At 35.2% G+C, this 24,725-nt stretch overlaps 1 protein-coding gene and 1 non-coding gene across 2 annotated transcripts; one reads left to right on the plus strand and one right to left on the minus strand.

Moving 5' to 3' along the window:
• Positions 1-16,250: 16,250 nt before the first annotated feature.
• LOC139860742 (small nucleolar RNA R71) lies at positions 16,251-16,357 on the plus strand. Its single transcript, XR_011763365.1, has one exon. It is a non-coding gene; the product is annotated as a small nucleolar RNA R71 (small nucleolar RNA).
• A 4,324-nt stretch (positions 16,358-20,681) lies between these two features.
• LOC139859537 (uncharacterized) lies at positions 20,682-21,077 on the minus strand. The gene has a single exon (XM_071848314.1). The coding sequence runs from the start codon at positions 21,075-21,077 to the stop codon at positions 20,682-20,684; it is 396 nt and encodes a 131-aa protein (XP_071704415.1).
• Positions 21,078-24,725: the final 3,648 nt, after the last annotated feature.

Consider the following 24,725-nt stretch of genomic DNA (forward strand, 5'->3'; position numbering starts at 1 on the left):
GGCTACGAGAATATAGAGATTATTATGAGATTTTGGAAATGGACCCATAAAGTCAATACCCCAAATGTCAAATACTTCACATACTTGAATGACATTTTGTGACATTTCATCACGTTGACTTATTTTTCCGGCCCTTTGACAAGTATCACAGGATTTGCAAAGAAGGTGTGCGTCTTTGTAAATTGTAGGCCAATAGAATCCAGCATCATAAACTTTTCTTGCTGTTAGTTGAGGCCCATAATGCCCTCCTGTTGGTCCTGTGTGACAATGGTTCAAAATTTTACTAGCTTCATCTCCGAATACACATCGGCGTATTATTTCATCGGGACAACTCTTAAACAAATGTGGATCTTCCCAGAAATAGTGTTTTATATCACTAAAGAATTTCTTTCGTTTTTGGTACGACAATCCTTTTTCAAGGAATCCACATACTAAATAGTTTGCATAGTCTGCAAACCATGGAATTTCATTATAATCTATCTTCAATAGATATTCATCAGGAAAGTTATCTTGTATGGCCGATTCATTTAGAACTTCTAATTCAGGATTTTCAAGACGAGAAAGATGATCAGCGGCGAGATTTTCTGCTCCTCTTTTATCTCGGATTTCAATATCAAACTCTTGTAAGAGTAAGATCCAACGGATTAATCTTGGTTTGGCATCTTGTTTCGAAAATAGGTATCTAAGAGTAGAATGGTCGGTATAGACCACCGTTTTAGCTAGAACGAGATATGATCGAAATTTGTCAAAAGCAAAGACAATAGCAAGGAGTTCTTTTTCAGTAGTTGTGTAATTTGTTTGTGCTCCTTGTAACATCTTACTAGCATAATATATAGGTTGAAATCGTTTTTCAATCCTTTTCCTAAAACGGCTCCCATTGCAAAATCACTTGCATCGCAGATAAGTTCAAATGGTAGATTCCAATTTGGAGTTATCATAATCGGCGCATTAGTGAGTTTTTCTTTAAAAATATTAGAAGATTTGATGCATTCATCTGAAAAGATGAATGGAGCATCCTTTTCTAGGAGTTTATTCATAGGAGTGGCAATTTTAGAAAAATCTTTTATAAAACGTCGGTAAAAACCGGCATGCCCTAGAAAACTCCTAACTCCTCTAACATTGGTGGGATGTGGAAGTTTAGCAATTACATCTACTTTAGCTCTATCCACTTCAATTCCTTCCTTTGAAATTTTATGTCCAAGAACGATGCCTTCTTTAACCATGAAATGGCATTTCTCCCAATTAAGTACTAGATTTGATTGTTCGCATCTAATAAGCATTCGTTCAAGATTAACTAGACATGATTCAAAAGTATCACCGAAGACTGAAAAGTCATCCATGAAAACTTCCATGTATTCTTCTATCATGTCGTGAAAAATCGCCATCATGCACCTTTGAAAGGTTGCAGGGGCATTGCAAAGTCCAAATGGCATGCGTTTGTAAGCAAAAGTACCATAAGGGTACGTGAATGTAGTTTTCTCTTGGTCCTCGGGTGCTATTGGAATCTGAAAATATCCGGAAAAACCATCAAGAAAACAATATTAACTGTTTCCGGCTAATCTTTCCAACATTTGATCAATGAAAGGTAAGGGAAAGTGATATTTTTTCTGGTGGCGTCATTCAATTTTCTATAATCAATACAAACACGCCATCCTGTTACAATCTTAGTAGGAATAAGCTCATTTTTCTCATTTGTGATGACAGTCATGCCACCCTTCTTAGGTACGCATTGAACTGGGCTTACCCATGGACTATCAGAAATTGGATAAACTAAACCTGCATCAAGCAGTTTAATAATTTCTTTCTTAACAACATCTTGCATATTAAGATTTAGTCTTCGTTGGCGTTGCACATACGTTTTATGACCTTCTTCCATAAGGATTTTATGTGTACAATACGAAGGACTTATTCCTTTAATATCATGAATTTTCCATGCAATGGCCGGTTTATGAGCTTTTAGCACAGAAATGAGTTGAGATTTTTCATTTTCAGTAAGAGAAGACGATATTATTACAGGTAATTCAGATTCACCATGTAAATAAGCATATTTCAAATGGTTTGGAAGTGGCTTTAACTCTAATTTCGGTGGTTCTTCTATCGATGATTTATATCGATATCTGTCTTCTTCTTTTAGCATTTGAATTTCTTCTTTTGTTGGTTCGTATCCATTATCCATTAGTGTAGCTAACATTTCAGTTTCATCAATTGGTTCAGTTCCTTCTCCTAAAGAACATTCTCCTGTTCCTTGTAATTCTGGAAATTCTTCTAACAATTCTGTATGTGAATCTATAGTTTGAATATAATAGCATGTATCATCTGCAGATTGCGGTTGTTGCATTGCTCTATCAACTGAAAAGGTAACACTTTCGTCCTCTATACTTAGGGTTAGTTTCTTACCAAACACGTCTATCATTGCTTTAGCCGTGTTTAAAAATGGTCTTCCTAATATGAGAGGAACTTGAGAATCTTCTTCCATGTCCAGAACAATAAAATCTACTGGAAATACTAAAGTACCAACTTTAACTAGCATGTTCTTCATTATCCCTCTAGGATATTTTACTGATCTATCGGCTAGTTGTATGCTTATTCGTGTTGGTTTCAATTCTCCAAGGCCTAGTTTAGCGTATAGTGAATACGGCATTAAATTTATACTAGCACCTAAGTCTGCCAATGCTTCTATTGAACTAAGACTACCCAGAAAATATGGAATTGTGAAACTTCCTGGATCAGATAATTTTTCTGGTATCTTATTCAACAGCACTGCTGAACAATTAGCATTCATAGTAACAGCCGAGAGTTCTTCCATTTTATTTCTATTTGAGATTAGATCTTTCAGAAATTTAGCATATCTATGCATTCCTGAAATCACATCAATGAAAGGAATATTTACATTTATCTGTTTAAACATATCCAAGAATTTGGATTGCTCGGCTTCAAGTCTCTCTTTTCTCGTTTTACTCGGGTAAGGAAGTGGTGGTTGGTATGGTTTAACATAAGGTTTAGCCTTAACTGTGTTATCTTCATTAACCTTTTCAACTACCGATTCTTTTTCCTTATCTTGTTCAGGTTGTGGTTCTTGTGGAGTAGGAATAGCTTCATCAGAAATTACAGGTATTTCAGGTGGTTTAAGTATTGTACCACTTCTTGTGGTAATAGCTTTAACTGTTTCATTCCGGGGGTTAGCATTTGTATCACTAGGTAGACTTTCCGGTTTTCTTTCACCTATTAACCTTGCTAGGTTACTTACTTCTTGTTCCAGATTTTGAATAGAAGCTTGTTGATTTCTAAATGCTTGAGCATTTTGTTCATTCGTATGTTTCTGAGATGTGAAAAACTGTGTTTGAGATTCAACTAGCTTCGTCATCATATCTTCTAAATTCGGCTTTTTATCATCGGTTTGTGGTGGTTTGTTTTGAAAATTAGGTCTTTGCTGGTTGTAAGTATTGTTGGATACTTGTTGATTACTAGGACCTTGTTGGTTGTTGTATGAAACATTTCGGTTATAATTCTGGTTTTGATTGTAAATCGGTCTTGGCGGTTGATAATTATTCTGATAATTATTTCCAGGCCTTTGGTTTATGTATGAAACATTCTCTCTTTGTTCCATTGTTAGTTCAATACTGAGACAATCTTTTGTTAAATGTGGTCCTCCACACTGCTCACAACTAATTCGTATTGAGTGTATATCCTTAGTCATCTTTTCCATTCGTCTCTCGACAGCATCTATCTTTGTAGAAATGGAATCTAAGTCATGGCTAGAATCGGCTCTAGCTGCTTTAGATGATCTAACGATATCTTTTTCTTGGTGCCACTCATGTGAGTGGGAAGCAGTGTTATCAATAATTTTGTAAGCATCAGTTTCGGTTTTCTTCATAATAGAACCACGAGCTGCTATGTCTATGTCTTTCCTTGTAGTGATGTCGCATCCTTGGTAGAATATTTGTACTATTTGACAGGTGTCTAAACCATGTTGCGGACATCCTCTTAATAACTTTCCAAATCTGGTCCAAGCCTCATAAAGAGTTTCATTTGGCTTCTGTGTGAATGTAACAATTTCTCCTTGAAGTCCTACGACTTTAGATGCCGGAAAGAATTGTTTAAGAAATTTTTCAACTAAAACGTCCCATGTATCAATCGCCCCTTCAGGTAACGATTCTAACCAATCTTTGGCTTCTCCCTTTAAAGTCCAGGGAAATAACATGAGATATATCTGTTCATCTTCAACTTCTCGGATTTTAAATAAAGTACAGATCCTATTAAAGGTACGAAGATGTTCATTTGGATCTTCCTTCGGCGCACCACTAAATTGGCATTGATTAGTTACCATATGTAGGATTTGTCCTTTGATTTCATAATCTGGTGCATTAATGTCTGGTTGAGTAATTGAGTGACCTTGGCCAGTGCGTTTAGCTCGCATTCGGTCTTCCATACTTAGAGGTTCCAGATTCCCCATAATTGAATTTGTTGAATCTGAATCACTAGAGGATTCTGATTTAATGGTTGGTTCCTCAACAATCTCTGTTTGAATGATTGGTGGTTCCGGAGGAAAGATTAATGGTTCAGGATCTCGAAATCGTCCCTGAATATTCTCCGGATTCTCAATTGTGAGGTCGGGTTCAAAAAATGGATTATCGAAAATTTGAATTGGAGTACTTGGTCGACTGGATGACGATTCTAAAGAAAAATCAACGGCGACAATATTTGCTAGATGTCTTGATCGAGTTACAGGTGGTGAACGTACAAAAGGTATATTAGTTTTTAAAAAGGAGGAAAAATTATATAAGTTATCCAATTAATAGAATTTTTTGATTTTGCCCACGTTTCGAATAGCCAAAAGATGCAGCAGAGGGGCAGGATTCGTTGGCTCCAATAACCCGGTCCACGTACAAATCCAACTATTACTACGAACCAGAAAATTTTGATGTCTATCAATTTAACCGCTTAAAATAATTTTTCGTAATTTAAAGAAATTTAGAGAAGAAATAGAAAATTCTATGTCCTAAAAACTAGAATGGTGAGAAATAAGAAAGAAAAAGAGCGCGTCGAAATTATAATTAAAATTGGAGAAATAAGAAAGAAAAAGAGTGACTTATAAAACTTTAAAACACTCGACTAACCCAACCTTATTATTATCACTAACTTAAAATTAAAATTGCAAATTGAGATTACTAATTGGAGTGATAATTGATACATAGGTAAAAGGCGTCGAAAAATAAAAATAAGAAAGTAGCGCGTTGAAACTTAAAAAGGAACTAAAAACTAAGAATTAAAAGTTGCGTCTAAAAATATTAAAGCTTACAAGTAAAACTATATCTCAAATGGCAATATCTTAAAAAGGTACTAAAATTTAAAAAAGGCGTCGCAAAATTCTAAAGCACCTAAATCTTAGTCTAAAGAAAAAGCACTTAAGGGATTTTACGGCAAAGCCTAAAAATCTAGAAGTAAAAATAATTATGGCAAAAACTAAGTTTAAAACTAAATATGAACGAAAAATACAAAAATTACGCTAAAACAAATAAAAAGATACAAAATATAAAAATATACTAAAAGTTGCAAAAAGTACAATTTTTATAAAAAATATTTTTTTTATATTATTTATTTTATAAAACTATTAAATTTATAATTTATTTAAACTAATTTAACTAAATAATACAAATAATAAATAAACTAAACTAAATAATATAATATATAACCCTAATTAGGGTTTAAATATAATAATAATAATTATAATCCGTAATTAATGCAGTACGATGTCAAACTGTGGCGTGTCAGCAGGGCTCATGCGATCGCATGAGTCCTAAGTTACCCAACCATGCGATCGCATGGGCTAGGGTTTCGGGCCAGTGACTGGGCTGCTACAGTACTGGACTCGAGTGTTTTTATTTTTTATTTATTTTTCTGTATTGCTGAAATATATATATATATATATATATATATATATATATATATAATATATTTATATAAATTAAATAAAACTTATATTTTTATAAAATAAAGATAAAGAAACTTTTATAGAACTTAAATATTTAACAAACTCTTAAAAATATTTATATTTTTGTTTTTCTTTTTATATTTTTGAATATTTAAAACGTATTTTTACAAAAGCGTATTTTTTTATAAAAGTTAAACTAAAAAAAATAAAAATCTTTTTTTTTCTATATTAGCGTTGCGCTTCCGGCTTTTAAGCTGAATTGTTTCCCGGCAGCGGCGCCAAAAATACTTGATGTGCATAGAGGTGTATATGAAATAGCTTTATTTTTACAACGAAATACTATTAAATATGATACAATTTTACACAAGATATTTATTTATTTATAGAATGGATATACTTAAACCTTGCTACAACACTTATAGGCAGTGTACCTAATCGTACAGTATTGTAGTTTTTAGTAAGTCCGTTTCGTCCACAGGGAAATCTTTAAACAAAGCTTAACGCTATATTAGTTTTAATTTATAAAAATACAAATATATATAAGTAATATTATTATTATAAAAGGAGGGGTTTTTACCCTTTAATGACCTGTTTGTCGATTTTAAAACTTAGTCGCAGTTAAAACCTAATGTAAAATATTAAATAAAATAAAGACTTAATTTAAAGCGTAAAGTAAATAACGATAATGAAATTGCGATAAATAAAATTGCGATAAAATAAACTTGCGATTATTAAAGAGTGCGATAATTAAAAGTGCAATTAAATACAATGACAATAAATAAAAGTGCGATAATTAAAAGTGCAATTAAATATGAAAATAAAGGAATTATGCTTATTTAAATTTCCGTAATCATGATGTTTGACGCGTTGATTTTAGTTTTATGCCCATGGGTTAATTGTTCTTTGTCCTGGATTATTCAATATGTCCGTCTGGTTTTTGTCCATAACAGTCCATCAGTCATAAATATAAAGTGCGAGTATCCTCGTCAAATTATCCTTATACCCGAAGTCAAATATTCCAACTAATTGGGGACTTAAACTGTAACAAGGTTTTATTACTTTGTTTAATAATTACACCAGGATATCGACTGCGTGTAACCCAAGGTTTTAATACTTTGTTATCAATTATGCCAAGTGTCCTTGTACATAATTTCACCCTTGTTTTAATAATTCCATAGACTATTAATCCATTCCCGTGTCCGGTTAAATGAACGATTATTCGTACATATAAATATCCCGCCCATCGTGTCCGATCGAGTGTATATGGTTATTTATAGGTATGCCCAATTGTAAATCTTTATATTAAAATTAACAAACTATCAATTAGTTAAACAAATATAAAGCCCATTAATAGCCCATAGTCTAATTTCCACAAGTGTCGTTCTTTTGTCCAAACCCCAATTATGGTACAAAGCCCAATTACCCAATTTTAGATATTTAGCCCAACATCATGATTACTTCGTTTTAAATAAGCATAATAATAATTTAGCTACGAGACATTAAATTAAAAAGGTTGAACATAACTTACAATGATTAAAAATAGCGTAGCGTTACACGGATAGAATTTCGACTTACACCCTTACAATATGCGCTAACATACCCTTATTATTAGAAATTTAAATTAAAATTAAAATATATATATATATATATATATATATATATATATATATATATATATATATATATATATATATATATACGTTGAGAGTTGGATGGATGGATAGATATATTTTTACACTGAACCAAACACGCGAATTTATAGGGCTGTGGCCAGATATTGTTGGCCATGCGATCGCATGGGAATTACTCTTCAAGGCCATGCGATTGCATGGCCTCTATTTCCAGCTCACATGAGCTTGTTTTCTTATGCCGACGGTTTTTAAATATAATATAATATATATATTAATTTTAAGAATTAATTATATATTATATTATATTATATTATATTCATGTGCATAGTTGACTTGTAATTTTTAGTCCGTTGCGTCGAGCGTTGAGAGTTGACTCTGGTCCTGGTTCCGGATTTTTGAACGTCCTTGCGTATAATTTAATATCTTGTACTTTGCGTTTCGCTTCTTGTACTCTTGTAATTTCGAGACGTTTCTTATCAATAATTGAAACTCTTTGATTGTACTTTGTACTTTTGAGCTTTTTGGTCATTTGCGTCTTTAATTCGTCGAATCTGTCTTTTGTCTTCACCTTTTATTCTTTAAACGAATATTACTTGTAAATAGAACAATTATAACTAAAAGCTTGTCTTTCTTGAGGGATAATGCTATGAAATATATGTTCGTTTTTAGCATTATCAGTCTCAACAGACTTTATTCGGAATTTTGGAAAATTTAAGATAGATAGGAGTGCTGATATTTTCGAGAAGCACTTTTGAGGCATTCGTGGTCAAGTTCTTCTTCGGCGTTTCTCTTATAGGTCCTGCTCCTTTTTTCCGAACTTTGGAAGTATATATATATATATATATATATATATATATATATATATATATATATATATATATATATATATATATATATTATATAGATTTTTATTTTTTTTGGAGATTTGATCTCGAGAAACTTTTTGCCGGTAAACTTTTTCAGGACCTTTGCCGTGATACTTGAGAATTTATAACATCGGGTTTTCGGAAGGAATCTCATTTTCTGGGTTTTTTCTAGTGATAGTATAGGTGATGTGGATGAGGTGGTGTGGTAGAAGTAGCGGAGATGCGAAAGGGTTGTTTAACAAATGGCTAGCTCTTCTGATTATAACCGAATCACATTTCGTTAATTGGAAATGCAGATCAAGAGCAAGTTCTGATTTCGAGCACGGACATCGGCACTCTCAACGAAAAATAGTGAAGTATGAAAGATGAATGCTGGTCTTATTTGGGTGCCTCACCATAATCAATTTAGGTCGATAATGCCTAGTCATGCAATTCTCTTTTAGATATTCGGTTCGTCCTAACAAGATTTCTACCTTACTTAAGCCTTATTTTTATTTACAAATGTTTTAGGTTTTCAAAAATACTTTTTCGAAAAGGCTTTCTTTTGTTAAAAATTTGAAATTTGGCTTAAGAACTTGAAATCCTCGTAATGGGTTATTTTAATACATCATAAAAAAGATTATACCAACATCTCACACTTAGACGAACATTGTCCTCAATGTTCCTAGTGTATCCCCACACTTAGGAGTTTTAGTTGAAGATTTGGGATTATTCGTCTAGTGTTTATTTGGGTTGTAATCCCACACTTAGTGATAAGCTAGGACGCAGCATAATTTTAAAATCTGAGCAAGTAACGGGAAGAAAGGAGTACCCCCTAGCGGACGTGGTTGTTTGTGAAGAAGTTGGCTGGCTTGGAAGTCTCGTCCCTTATTTATCGGCTCACTTGTCATTCTTTTATTCTTCTACTCTACTTTATTGCACGGGTTGCCTTCCGAGAAGCGCTTTTGTTTAAGGTCGTTGGCTCGACCGTAATGATGCCTAAAAAGTAGACATATCTCTCTGGTAGTTGTGATCTTTGTCTTCTCGAGGGAATGTGAGTCTTGATGGATAAATCCTGAGAAAGTGTCGCACCAGTAGTGGTAACAGATGCGGTACTTCTCTTGAAGATCTTCTGAAAGAGATATAATGCGCTGTTTCAGCTCGTGACAAATCATGAAGTCCGATAAGGATATGATCCACTGCTCCGCTGATTGATCCATGAATGTCAATCATTGAAGCAGTGCTGGTGGTGATTACTTCTTTGATAGGATGTTCATTTTAGAGATCTTCAAATAGTGTCAGAAATTGTATTTTTAGTATCTCAAAATCTTCTGATCGGTGGTCTCCACGGTAGGAGTCTGTAGCCTTGCTCAGATTAGTCAAGAGACGAAGCTAAAAAGAAGTGAAAAGCAGCCCTGATCCAAGCATTAATGTCACCGTCTTTGAGTATATCACCTGACATCCGGCTTTGAATGTGAAACTAGGATCCGTGGATTCTTGGAAGATACGTGCTATCTGCTTCGTAAGGTAGGTGGCAATGTTGACTTGGTCTGGTTCAAGATGGGAACACGGATTGTTGCGTCTTACTTCTTCTGTGACCGCGTCTCGTAACTCTTTGATAATCAGATCAGCGTGGCGATTAATTGTTACGTAAATCACTAGCCTCTCTGGTGTGCTTTCAAAATTATCTCTTTCCAAAAGAGAGAAAAAGCTGTGAATATCCTCGATCATTTGCAAGTCAGAGTGATAAGTCGGGCGTCCGGTGGAAAGATCCATATGCTTCCGGATGAGAGTTAGTAGTGCTCGTTGATTGGCTGAGAACGGAAGTGCAGATCCGGCTAAGGCATTGTAGACCTTAGAGTAAATGATCTTCTGATCTCGACAGAATCTTGTCTCTAGAATATTGCGAACTACTGAATCGTGCTCTCGTTGCCTTTCTTCGCGGTGGATATGTTCGTAAAGGGTATTGTTAGATTCTTGAATGCGCTCTTCTAGGATTTCAACATTATTGTCTTCTCTTTGTAGATAGAGGTTGTATTCATCTTTAATAGCCATGATTCGTTCGGTTAAGCGTAGCATGAAATCAATTGTTTATTTACGGATGGCTTCAAGAATATCTTCAAATTCATCGGTGTCATTGATGAAGGTTATCATGTCGGCGTGAGTAGTTATGATCGGAATTCGATCTGAAGAAGAGTATGTCTCCTCCTGATCTGGTTCGGATGGAGAATATGAGTTATCCAAAATGTCTTCATGTTGCTCTTCCTCGTCATCATTGGTATAATAGTCATCTGAAGATTCGTCTGATGAACAAATTTCTTCAGTATTCTGGTTCTTCACTTTGACACTTTCGGGATCAATTTCTATATCCTTAACCTCAACCTTATCAGTCTTCTTTTTTAAGCGAATGATTAAACTGTGATCTTTTGTCTCGAGCCTCATTAATTCTTCGTGACGTTCCGGGCTTGGAGATGGTATCATCGCAGTTTCTTTTACGTCTTCCATTTCCTCTTCCTCCTCAAGTTCTTGTTCTTCCTCTATTTCTTCACTGGGATCCTCTTCTTCCATTTTTGGGTCTTCAGCAGACTGTGATTCGACACCATCTCGATATCTTCGGCTGGTGGTGGGGACTCATCATCAGAAGTGATCCGTCTGGTGGAAATAGCAAACATCTCTGCCTGTCCAGAAAGTTCGGTAGGTCAGTCAATTTTGAAGGTGACGCTCTCCCCATGTGATCGCAGGATCAAGGTTTGATTGTACACATCAATGACAGTCCTATCCGTATTCATGAAAGGTCTTCCTAACACTATTGGTGTGTGTAGGTCTTCCTAAATGTCCATCACTACGAAATCAGTAGGGTACAAGAATTTGTCGACTCTCACCAAGACGTTCTCAACTATGCCCTTAGGATATCAGATTGTGTGATCGGTAAGTTGGATTGTCATTTTAGTTGGTGACAAGTCTCCTAAATCTAATCTCTTGTAGAGCGAGTAGGGGATTAGGTTGATACTTGCTCCTAAATCTGCTAGCGCATGAATGGTTCCAGATTGGTAGATTGAACACGAGAAAAAGAATAGGCCCGTATCTCCTAGCTTCTGCGGTAGAGAGTTTCTGAGTACTGCTGAGCATTCTTCACTCAGCGGAATTTTTTTAGAATCTGGTATCTTTTCCTTTGTAGAGAGAAGCCTTCGGATATATTTCTTCTGGTTGGGAACTTTGGATACGGTGTCCAGGAATCTTCCATCGAGTTTGAAGGAATCAAGCTTGGATGGTTCCTCCTGTAGCCTTCCAGGGTAGGGTACATGCACTGGAATTTCTGTGGACAGCTTCTGAGTATATTTTGATTTGTTCTTGAGCCTATCTTGAAATGCCCCGTCCTATTCCATCTGGACGAAGTCTTCAATAGTTGGTCCCATTGCGAGGTTCTGACCTCTATATGCCATGAACGACTCCATGTAATATGAGCAAATTCACAGCGGAAGATTCCTTTCATACCTGAGAATAAACATGCTTTAAAGTGTCAACCAAAAGGTTGGTGAGTTCATAAGTTTATCATAAAACAATAAGATTCATCATTTTGATAGACCACAAGATTTAAATGATGCATGGTACAAATGGGCCCGAATCCTATACCCACCTGTAATGTACATGCGATATCTTTTAAATACAGTACACATTTCTCGTGTACGAAATCCTTTTTCATAAATCTTAGTAACCGTACACATATCTCGTGCACAAAAATAACATACACATAACTTGTGTATAAAATCATTCTCTCGATACATAACATTCAATGGTGGCAATTATCATGTCCACATAATTCAATGGTGGCAAATATCATGTCCACATAATTCAATGGTGGCAATTATCATGTCCACATAATTCAATGGTGGCAATTATCATGTCCACATAATTCAATAATAATCCGCAGAACTTCTGTCTGCATAATAATTCATGTGAGGAATGTTTTGTTTGTGTCTATCTCGTCAAACATTTGTAAAAACATTTCATGTATTCGCAGTTCAAAACATATTTCAAAAGCATTTAATAAAGCAGTTGTAAGAACAGTGCATGTATTCTCAGTCCCAAAAATGTAAAGAGTAAAAGGGAGTAAATGAACTCACCATACTGTATTTTGTAGTAAAAATACATATGACTAGATTGAACAATGCAGGGTTGGCCTCGGATTCACGAACCTATATCATTTGTTTATCTATATTAAAACATATAAACATAACTGAACAAATTTACTTATTAAACCTTTAATTTATATGTATGTTTAATTTGTATATATATTCATAATATTTAATATTTATATAGTTATATTAATATATCTATATTTATATACTTACTTGTTTAATGTTATATTTAAAAATCGATACATTGTTATTTGTAAGTATTTATATAAATAATATTAGTAGGTTATATATATATAGTTATGTAAAATTTTAATATAATCATAGTATATGTAATAAGTATATTTTATGTACAAAATATTTATCTGCTTAAAAAGGTAGCTTTTGATATTAATGTTTTACTAGTGATAATAATAACAATAACTTTTATTAATAATGATAACATTGATAATAATAATGATATTGTTATTAATGATACTTACGTTAATAATAATCATAATAATCTTAATAATTATAACAATGATGTTAATACTTGTATTAATGAAAATAATAAGGTTAATTCCAATACTATTGTTAGTAATAATAATAGCAATACTTTTATCCGTCATTTTGTTACTAACGATAATGATTTTAGTAGTATTAATAACAACACTTACATTACTTTTAATAATAATAATGATTTTACAAATTTTATAATGATAATAATAATAATAATATCCTCAATATCAATAACTTTAATTATAATAATAATAATACTAATATTAATAACTAATGTTCATAATACCTAATAATAATAATAATAATTATAATAAATAACAATAATGATAAGTGTAATATTAACAATAATAATAATAATAATTAAAAATGATAATAATAATAATAATAATAATGATAATAATAAGAATCAATAAAATAAACTACCTCATGGAGTTTAAAAAAAAACAGCCCTTGAGTGGGGCTCGAACCCCCGACCTTTCAAACACCCAACACTTCCTTTAACCAGTTGGGCTGTGCCCATTATCCGAAATAACACAGAAACAATTAATATATAACCCGTATTAATAAAAGTCTTCTCCTTCTCCTTCTTCAAAATCCATACTGAATCGACCAATTTTTGAAATTAAATACTCAATGAGTTAACACTTAGTTTTAAGATTTATAAATTATATGAAAACGTTTAAAGATTAATCCTGTTAATTTAAAATAGAAAAAGAAAAGAAAAAAAATTGTTGATGAGTCTGTGAAGAACACGACCTCATCTCAAACCTATTTTCGAAATTAAGGCTGTTTTAGACAAAGTTTACAAAACGAAAAAGATACCAAATCATTCCTAGAAACGTTCCATTCCATTAATTGAACCTAAATCTTAACAGAAAACACGAATTTGATCATGAACAAAACTTTGACTTTTAAATTTATAAACTTTGACTTCAAAATTCTACCTTGATACAAAGAATTGAGATAAGATATTTTGCAGATAGTTTAAGCTAAATAATTCTAACATGATTGCATTTGTACATTTTGAAAAAAAATTTGAATTCGAGTTTTAGACCAAATATTGGACAAACAGAGGAGGTAACTGCGTTTATCCACAATTTTTATTTAATTCGATGGTTTGGGGCTGTATAAATTGATAGTTGATATTGAGGATGCTGTGTTGATCGAGTGTGGTAATATTTCAGTGAAATCCTTGCTTTATATCAATCCAATTTGACCAAAATAATTAATCAGAGAATAAATAAAATAAATAAATAAAATATTGGAGAAGATCACGACGTGTAACTGAAATTGACACATCCTGTAGGTAATTGGTACGATATTAGGTATATAAACAAAATTAACTACTGGTTGATTGGTACATGATTCCTAATCTGATCCTAAATCTATATAATCGATTTTATATAAAAAGATATGTTAATAATTAATAATTACACTTATATTAATAATAATAAAAATTCAAATAATAATAATAATAATATTAATATTAATAACAATAATATTATTATTATCAAATAATACTAAAAATGATATTAATAATAATTTATAATAATAATATCAATCATGATAATACTAATAATAATAATAATAATAATAATAATAATAATAATAATAATAAAATGATAAAATGATAATAATAATAACATTAATAATAATACAACTTTAATAATATAGATATTATTAATTAATAATAATATTAACAATAAAAATCTAATAATTTACACATATTCAGTTTCATATTTATATCATACTATTATTAATACTGATATTAACATTAATACAACAACTGTATTTTATCTTGTAGTTACATTTATTTATATATGTATACATTCTATATAGTGCTAATTATGTATAGATATCACATATCTATTCTCACTATTATATATGTAATTATGTTTTTAAATATCATATTTATTACGTAGATAAATATGTTCATTATATATATTGGAACAATTAAACTCAAAGTATAACATTATAAATTTTAATACCTTGTTGTCGTTGACAATTAATGTTCGAAATTATTTATCTTCAATATACTTTATATATTCAGATTAACAAGTTTTTCTTATTTGAAGTTATTTTCCATAATAACTAAATCACATAGTAGTTCATTATTATATTTAATTTATTATATATAATTATTTACATGTATAGTTATTTATATATACATTTATATTTTCAATTATAAGTTCGTGAATCGTCGGGTAATAGTCAAAGGTCAATTGATTATATAAACATAGTTCCAACATTTTCGAGACTCATCATTACAGACTTTGCTTATCGTGTCGAAATTATATAAAGATTGAGTTTAAATTTGGTCGGAAATTCCCGGGTCGTCACATATCTGACCTTCTCTGAGGTTCTTCCTCTGGAATTACGGAATCCATTTTCTTAGCTTCTTCTATGTGGGGATTTTGGATAGTATTATTAGGTAACCTTCCTTGAGGTCGGGTTTCTAGGTGTTGTGATAACTGTCCGAGCTGCGTCTCTAGACTTTTGAGCAGAGCCAATTGATTTCTCATTAGTATCTCCGTCTGGTCCTGTCTAGATGCAGTTCTCTGATTTAGTTGTTGTTGTCCTTGGATAAACTATGTCAATTGATCATCAGCTCCGAGAGTGGGGTTGGTTACTTTTGTAATTTGGGTGGTTGGGGAATTTTCCTCAGCTGGCGGACCAGTGAGTGGAAGTGGTTGATCGTAGGTCAATTGAGACTGTTGGGGTGGATAAGGTGGGTAACTATAGCGAAAAGGTTGGTTGCTTCTTTGGAATTGGTTAACCCTAGGTTGTTGATTGAATCCAGGATTTGATTGACGAGCTGGGTATTGAACTTAACAGACTGAACCGTTAGGGTTCTCGTACTCAACTTGATATTCTTCAGTGGGTTGCGGGTTGGTACAATTAACACATGCCTGGACCTGGTTAACCCGCTGCGGCTGCGTCTTCAATTCTCCGAGTTGTTTTGCAAGAGATTCCATCTTGTCCGTGAGAGTTTTGATGGCCTCCGTTTGATTATTAAGTGTGGAGAGTGGTGTAAATGATGAAGTGGTTTCACCACTGTTCCCAGTTATGATGATGCATAGTCATGTTCTCGAACAACTCCCATGCTTCGTCCGTGGTTTGGTTATTTCCTTGAGCGGCGGCATCGATCATCGTCCTATGATTTACCGTAAGACCATTGTAGAAGGTACATATTTGGGCTGGCGGATCTAACTGGTGATTAGGGCATTTCTTCAGCAGAGTTTTGAATCGCTCCCATGCAGTGTAAAGAGATTCATCATAACTTTGTTTAAAGTTAATGATGTCATTCATGAGTTTGATTTGTTTAAAAGGAGGGAAATATTTGGTTAGGAATTTAGTATCCATCTTCGTCCAAGACGTGATGGAATCTTTTTCCAATCCTTCAAACCATGTTTGTGCATGATGAGTGAGAGAATAGGGGAACAATTATAGCCGGACTATATCTTGTCCTATTACTGGCTGTTTATAGGAGTTCGAAAGAGATATGAATTTATCAAGGTGAGAATTTGGATCATCATTCGATAATCCATGGAATTCACAGCCATTTTGGATGAGCTGTATAATGTGATGTTTTAACTCGAACGAGTGTCCTTGAACCTCTGGGAATCTGATCGGTCTGCCTAGGCCTTCAATCGTGGGTTTAGTGTTTTCTGCTAAAGTAACGCGTAACGCCATCTCTTTTCTTATTCATCCTTCCTTGCGTGCTTTTGAGATTATTGCGTCTGGATCAGATACGAAAAACAACGGCCCTGGTCTAGATCGGGTTTGGGTCATACACTGGGTATGCCTTTTTGTTTTTAAATTTTAAGCAGATAAGCTAAGTTCCTAAATTTAATCTAAGCTATCTAAGGTAATCTAAATTAATCTAGAGTAGTCTAAGGTAGTCTTAATCTAAGGTAGTCTAAGGCAATCTAATCTAATTAATTATCCTAAGGTTGAATATGTTTTTGGTTCTTGCTACTGATTCCCTGGTATTTTGATAACAGAGCTTTGCACGAACTATTCAACAAACCAAGTGGCCAGGCCGACTACGGAGAGGCAGGATCCGTTTGGATTAATATAATTGGACACTGTTCGAAAAATCCAACAACCAAGTCCATGTATAATTATCTTTCTTAGACACCACTAAATGCTTGTGAATGAGTTTGATAGAAGCAGTATTATCTTATACTAGTTCCCCTGCAGCGGCGCCAAAAACTCCCTACCACAATGATATGGTCAAAATGGACGGTTTTGTTTATGCGGTGTCGTTAGGCCGAAAGGCGTAAGAATCAACCACCAACAAGGGGTAATGATTTTCAATTTATATTTAGCGGGGCCTAAATCCTACTACTCCTTATTATGAGTAAGGAAAGTATGACCTAGAGTCGTATTTTTGAGATATCAGTAGAATCGAACCTATATCTAAACTTAAGATAATTCTAAGGTGCAGGAGTAGTGGGTTATTACTTAAATTTGGGTTTTCTAGTTTATAAGATAAGGTAAAGTAAATACGGTAAAATTTGTAATTCAGTAAAACAAGTGCATGCTATGACTTCATCAGTTACTTTGCTGAGATTATGGAATGCTGACTCATGGATAGGCAATGACCTTGTATTCATTACACTAGTCCTAAACGCCCTATCATAAGACATGTCACTGGGTAATGCGATAGGCTTGAAGATTCTGAATAGACAGTAACGTCCCTTACCCCCGATGCCCGTACAGTCTGACTACAGGAATACACGTTCAGATGGCTCATCCAATTGAGCGACTTGGTTGGGTGACGTATTAACATTCTACAATGGTCTAAACTTTCTTAAGCATAATGGGGTATATGGTTTTCCATATCCGAGAGACGCGATGTGCCTCGATGCTTTCATTAATGATTGGTTTTAAAAGATAGTTAGGCCCTTAAAAGGAGTTCAACCATAAAGAACACCATGGCCAAGTCTAGTGACTTCCATGAACATGTTCGGTTATCCTAACGGTCCAATCCTTTATGTGTTCGAACAAACAGTTCCTTAATGAACCAAGAATCCCTCAAGCGGGGTGCAATGCTCGAGACCGTGTTATGGTGAAGTGTACTAGTCAGCACTAACCATGTTCCATGGCCTTACTTAGCAGAGGTACAGCTTACAACAACCGTTGTGCTTCAGCGTACACGTACGAAGTTTATATGCTTGATGACTACACTAGCATGGTCTAGGACCGACAGTGTACTAGGGGTCTAGTTAGATGTTTCACTACGAAAGAGACCTCAGTCGGAGTCCAAGGCTCGGTGGACTTACTACAACCGGTGTGCCTCAGTCAAACTCACGTTGTATCCGATAGACTTCTCTTACCATGGGGTGACACACATAGTGTACTCTAAATCGGGGTTCGCGACTTCCCATTAACAGAGCCAATAACTACGTTCTATTAGTTGGAAAAGCGGTTGAGTTCAAAGCATAATCGGAAAGCATTTTGATAACATACACAAGCCATAATATAATTTCGGTATTATAACTGACTACATCATAACATACACTAAAGAAAACTACTCGCTAATCATGGCAACAGTATCACAAAGTATAATAATGAAAGACATTATATAAAGACAAAGGATAGAAGTACCAGTAGATTAAACGAGTTCTGAATACAAAAGTGACAACTTCAAACTCCAGACCGCTCCTAATACAACCTTCGGCATTCTTCTCCGGGTACTAGGTTTCCCGCACGGAGTTGAAGACCCTAAGAGTATGACTAATATTGTACAAGAGAGAGAAAGAAGTGAATTGAAGTGTATGTTGGAATGAATGACAAAGACCCTTTAAATAAGCTTGAAATTTGCCTGCAAACGGCTGGCAGGCCGTTTGGCAAGCCGTTTGCAGGGGCCGTTTACCGGGCCAGGCCGTTTATCGTGCCCGTTTGATCTGGGTGTGTGGCAGGCCGTTTGCAAGCCAGGCAGGCTGTTTGGCAGCCCATTTGGCAAGCCGTTTGGCTTGCTGATTTGCTAGATCGTAACTTGATTTCTTGTCTTTCACTGTTTTCGCTCTAGAATCTTCGTTTTAGCTCCAATTTACTTGATTCTTCTTGCACCGTCTTCGTAATAACTTGTTCTTCAATTTTAACCGACGAAGTAGGTATTTTGGTGATAAAGTTTGGAACTTTATTGATTTTGGGCCTTAATACCGGGGTGAAAACGTGACTTTTTAGCCAATATCACCCGCCACGCTAATGTCCGGATATTTTTAAACAAGTAAACCAAACTTTTATTTTATAATCTAGACTGTGCAAGTCTCCGTCTTGCGCGGTATACAAGCGTTTGAAACAATCCAATGTTTTACTACTGTCACCATTAAAAATAGTATTAGTAACCAAACTAAACTATGCCACTTGAGATTCGGATGTACCCCTGTGCAGCTTAGGGGCATGCAATCAACAAATATAAAAATGCACGAGTTATTGGCTTAAACTGATTGACTCAATTTATTTCAAACAAATTTTGATCAACACTTAGTTGTCATGTTCACAATGGAAGATAAAAAATTACATAATAAGAATCCAAACAGTTGTTTGGGGTGATCATCCCTATGTTGTTTTTCATATGTAGCACCGTTTGAGTGTTTGCTCATGCCAGTTATGCTTTATTGCTTTTTCATCTAAATTTGCTAACCGATATGCCTCTGTATCACTTATACCAATAACCTTGTATGGTCCTTCCCATTTTGGGCCAAGTTTACCCGTATCTTCCACTCTTCTTGCTTCATTTTTTCGCCACACCAAATCATCCAACTAGAAAGATAATGGTTGTACGCGTTTGTTATAGTAGCTTGCGATTCTTGCTTATTGATTGATTCTTTTATTGCCGTCATTTCCCTGCGTTCTTCAACCAAATTGAGATTTTCACGCAGTTCTTCGTTATTGCTGCTTTCATCGAAGGGGTCTATGCGCATGGTTGGCACATTTATCTCTGTAGGTATTACTGCCTCGGACCCGTACACCAAGCTGAAAGGTGTTTCATTAGTTGCGCCCTTTGGGGTCGTGTGGTGTGCCCATAACATGTTTGGTAGTTCATCTATCCAACCCTTTTGGCACAGCCCAAGTCTTTCGTTGATACCTAACACGATATCCCGATTTGTTACTTCACATTGGCCATTTGCATGAGGGTGTGCAACTGATGTGAATGTTTGCTTTGTATTCAGTTCTTGGCACCAGTCTCTGAATGGATTCCCTTTGAATTGTGTACCATTATCGCTCACAATTTCATTTGGTATTTTGAACCGACAAACGATATTTTCCCATACAAAATTGCGGACTTGTTTGCCTAAAATTGTTTTGAGCGGCTTGGCCTCTACCCACTTTGTGAAATAATCTATGGCTACGACCAAAAACTTTACACCTATTGGGCCTGCGGGGAATGGTCCCACTATATTGATTGCCCATTTACAGAATGGCCATGGAGACGCGACTGGTATCATTGGATGTCGCGGAGCTTTGCTTACCAGTGCATGCAGCTGATATGACCGACATTTGCGTATTATTTCCGCATGATCTCTGTACATTGACGGCCAGTAGTATCCAATCCGTATTATCTTGGACACCACTATTTTATGTCCTGAATGCATAGCGCACATTCCCTCATGCACTTCCCGGATAATTAATTCTGCTTGAGTAGGATTAAGACACCGCAATGAGGTCCCAATAAAGATTTTCTATATAGGACTCCTTTGTTTAGCAAATACATTGATGCTTTCATTTTAATTTTTCTTGCCTCTATTGAGTCTATTGGCAATGTTCTGGTGTTCAAAAATTTAACTATCGGTGTCATCCAACTTGGCTCATCCTCTTCGACTGCGATAGATATGCAGTCTATGTCAATGGATTTGAATTTCACTTCTTCCACCCAAATTTCTTTTTTGAAATGATTGAACGTTAAGGCAGCCAACTTACTGAGCGCATCGGCCTTTTTATTCAACATTCTTGAAACTTGCATTATCTGGAATACATCGAAGTCTATCGCACGTGCTTGCACAAGTTTCAGATATTTTTGCATTGACTCATCATGTGCTTCGAATATTCCGTTGAATTGATTTACGACCAATTGTGAATCAACATATACTGATAACTCTTTTACTTCCAAGTATTTTGCTACTCAATTCCAGATAGTAATGCTTCATACTCAGCTTCATTATTTGTTACAGGGAAGCTAAAACGCAATGTGAAGGTATATTCCTCTCCCTCTGGACATTTTAGGACTATTCCCGCCCCTGCGCCCTCTGGACCACATGCCCCGTCTGTATGCATCTCCCACAACTGCTCTGGTGGAGGTGGTATTTCTTTTGATTCGTGTGAGACTTCAATATCTTCGGCTGTTTCAGCCAGGTAATCTGCTAGGACTTGCCCTTTCATGGCACTTCTTGGTGAGAAACGTATCTCGTACTCACCTAATTCAATAGCCCATTTGACCATGCGACCAGAATTTTCTGGTTTCTATAGCACCTGCTCAACAATTGGTACCGAATATAAATTTACGAGAATTTTTTCAAGCAATTTTATGTTTTACTAATATTTTGTTTTTTGCCATACCTGCTTTATTAGTTGATCTGTTAAGACCATTATTGGATGCGCTTGGAAATATCTCCTTAAGCGTCTGGCTGTATGCACAAGTACCTAGACGAGTTTTTCGATTGCAGGATAATTTAATTCGCTTCCTGTTAAGGCTTTACTAACAAAATATACAAGCATTTGTACCTGTTCTCATAGCATAATACATATAATTTTAAATGACAATTGAATAAGAAATAACTAAGTTTTAGTTTGAAGTACGTACCTGCCCCCTGTTTGCTATCAATACCGAACTTATTGCTTCTTTTGACGCCGCTAAGTAAAGTATTAATGTTTTTCCTGCAACGGGCGCAGTCATCGTTGGCAATTCCTTTAACAACTTTTTCATCTCTTGAAAAGCAACTTTCGCTTCTTCTGTACATTTGAAATCCGTTTTCTTTAAACAATTTTTAGAGTCCCAAAAAATGGAAACGATCGTTCTACGAATTTTGACAAGAATCTCGTTAATGCGGCCAACTTACCCGTCAAACTTTGCACCTCCTTCTTACTTCTAGGTGATGGCAGACTTTTGATGGCTTCTATTTTCTTTGGATTTGCGCGTATTCCGCGCTCAGTGATTATATGGCCGAGAAATTTCCCTTCTTCTTCTCCAAAGCTACATTTTGACGAATTTAGCTTCATGTTTATCTTTCTTAATAACGCCAACATTTCTAATATATCGTCCAATAATCTTTGCTCTGTAGTGCTTTTTATCACCAAATCGTCCACATATGCTTCTAAATTTCTGCCAATTTGACTTTTAAAGGCCTCATCTATTACGCGTTGATATGTTGCCCCGAAATTCTTCAAACCAAATGGCATCTTTATATAACAATAAATGCCTTGGCTAGTGTGGAAGGCAGTTTTGTCTTCATCGTCCACGGCCATCTGTATTTGATGTTATCCTTTGTATGCATCCAAAAAACATTTATACCGGAAATCATCTAGCGATTCGACTTTCCAGTCTATTTCTGGTAAAGGGTAATTGTCCTTAAGACATGCCTTATTAATATCTGTGAAGTCGACGCACATGCGCCAACATCCGTCAGACTTTTTTACCAGTAGCGGGTTTGCTACCCAAGTTTGGTACCGCACTTCTTGCAATATGTTTCCTTTAACTAATTTTTCGACTTCTGCCTTTAACCATTCGCTTCTTTTTGGTGCCTACCGCGTATCTTTTGGTGTACTGGCATTAAACTTGGGTTTGCATTAAGCTTATGTTCAGCTATTTCCCTTGGCTTGCCGGTCATATCTGCTTCTTTCCATGCAAACACATATGTGTTAGAAACTAATATGTTACGAAGTTTAAACTTTGTTTCGTCAGACAATCCTCTGCCGATCTTAATTTTTTGGTCGGATACCGCGTATTTGCGATAATCATTCAGCTCCGCAGCTGCTCTTCTTCACTTGGCTGTTTTTCTACTTGTTCTACTGTCGTAACACTTGCGTCTTGTGTTTCTGATCTTATTGTTGTGATTCCCAATGGAGTTGTAAATTTATAAGACCATGCACCGTGGAAGGAATGGTCGCCAACTTTTGTAATGTTGTGCATCCTAAGAGCGCATTGTATTTTGAATAAGATCTTACTACAGAAAATTCTACTGTTGTACTTCTTACTAATTCCTTATTATCATCATCTACTAGTTCTAATTCCAGCTCGATGATCCCAATTGGCCATGCGTACTCGCCAGAGAATCCAGATAGTGCGATGCTGGGAGTTATTAGTTTTGCCCGAACAGTTCCAGGCACCAGCCGGAAACAGTGTTTGTATATTATATCGACCTCGCAACTAGTATCTATATGCAATTGTTTTATGATATACCCACAGCTTTTAATGCGTCCTTTTATTGTGATGGGTGCATCTGATGGCTCATGCGTAGTTGCCGAAAATTAGATGAGACCGCTTTCCCATTCTTCTGACAATTCTACTTTGCGTCGCTGCTTTGCTCGTCCGCTATTGACCATATTGATAGTTTTCTCTGTTTCCCTTCCATCATTCTTTCTTTGCCATGGATATTCCTTCTCCTTTTGGCTTCTCACTTGATGCATTTCCGCTATTCTTCAAGTGCTGCAATCTTCCTCTTTTGAGTTCAGCAACCACCTTTTCAATTAGATGCCGTCATTCATTGGTTTCATGACCATAATCATCATGAAAATCACAAAATTTGCTTTTGTCTCTATTCCCATATTTTTACAAAGGTATCAGGGGATCAAAACTTTTGCATACTGCCTCCGTAGACAATATATCTTTTGGTGTTTTTGTGAGGTCTTTTATCAATGCAACATTATCAGCGTAGTTATTTCTATACATTTGGCTTCCTCCCCCTTATTATTGTTCAACTTACAGTACTACTATAGCGCTTGTCGGATTCTGACGTTCTTCCTTGTGCCCGATAATAATCGTCATCAATATCCATATTTGAAAAGGAATTTCCACAATTTTGCTTTATGTCTTCTTGCACACTCATGTAATCATGCGTTTTTTATAGCTTCTGCGAAAGTTTTCGGCACTCTTCTCCACAAACGCTGCCACAGAGCGAGATGTCCTTCTGTATCTATGCAATGTATAAATCCAGACACCTTCTGACTTTCGGGGAGGTCTTGTATTTTGGCCACTTCCTTGGTGTACCTATCTATGAATTCCCCCAAACTTTCTTTTGGTTTTTGTTTGATTTCGTAGCATTCAATGTGCGTTCTTTTGCGGGCAAGCAGGTTGTGGAAATTTAACAGGAATCTTGAATGTAAATCCGCAAAGCCTGTAATGCTTTGGGATGGAAAATTATTGAACCATTCCCTTGCTAGCCCCTACAGCACTATTGGTAACATGTGACATGCTACTGCTTCACCCTAGCTATGCGTTCTTGCAGTTCCTTCGAATTTTTGCAAGAAATCATCTGGATCTGATAATCCATCGTAACTTCCCAATGTTAAAGGTAACACAGGTGCTACAATAAAAGGATGATTTGCAATATGCGGCATAAATTTTTCTGTCGTAGGGTCTAACTCGAGACTTTGTTTAGCTTTTTGTCCTTGCATTACCGCGAACCAGTTATTCTTAAATTCTTGCACTCGTGCTGGTTCATTAAAAGCTGGTGCC

This window comes from Rutidosis leptorrhynchoides, chromosome 7 (genome assembly GCF_046630445.1).
Source record: "Rutidosis leptorrhynchoides isolate AG116_Rl617_1_P2 chromosome 7, CSIRO_AGI_Rlap_v1, whole genome shotgun sequence".
NCBI classification, from domain to species: Eukaryota; Viridiplantae; Streptophyta; class Magnoliopsida; order Asterales; family Asteraceae; genus Rutidosis; species Rutidosis leptorrhynchoides.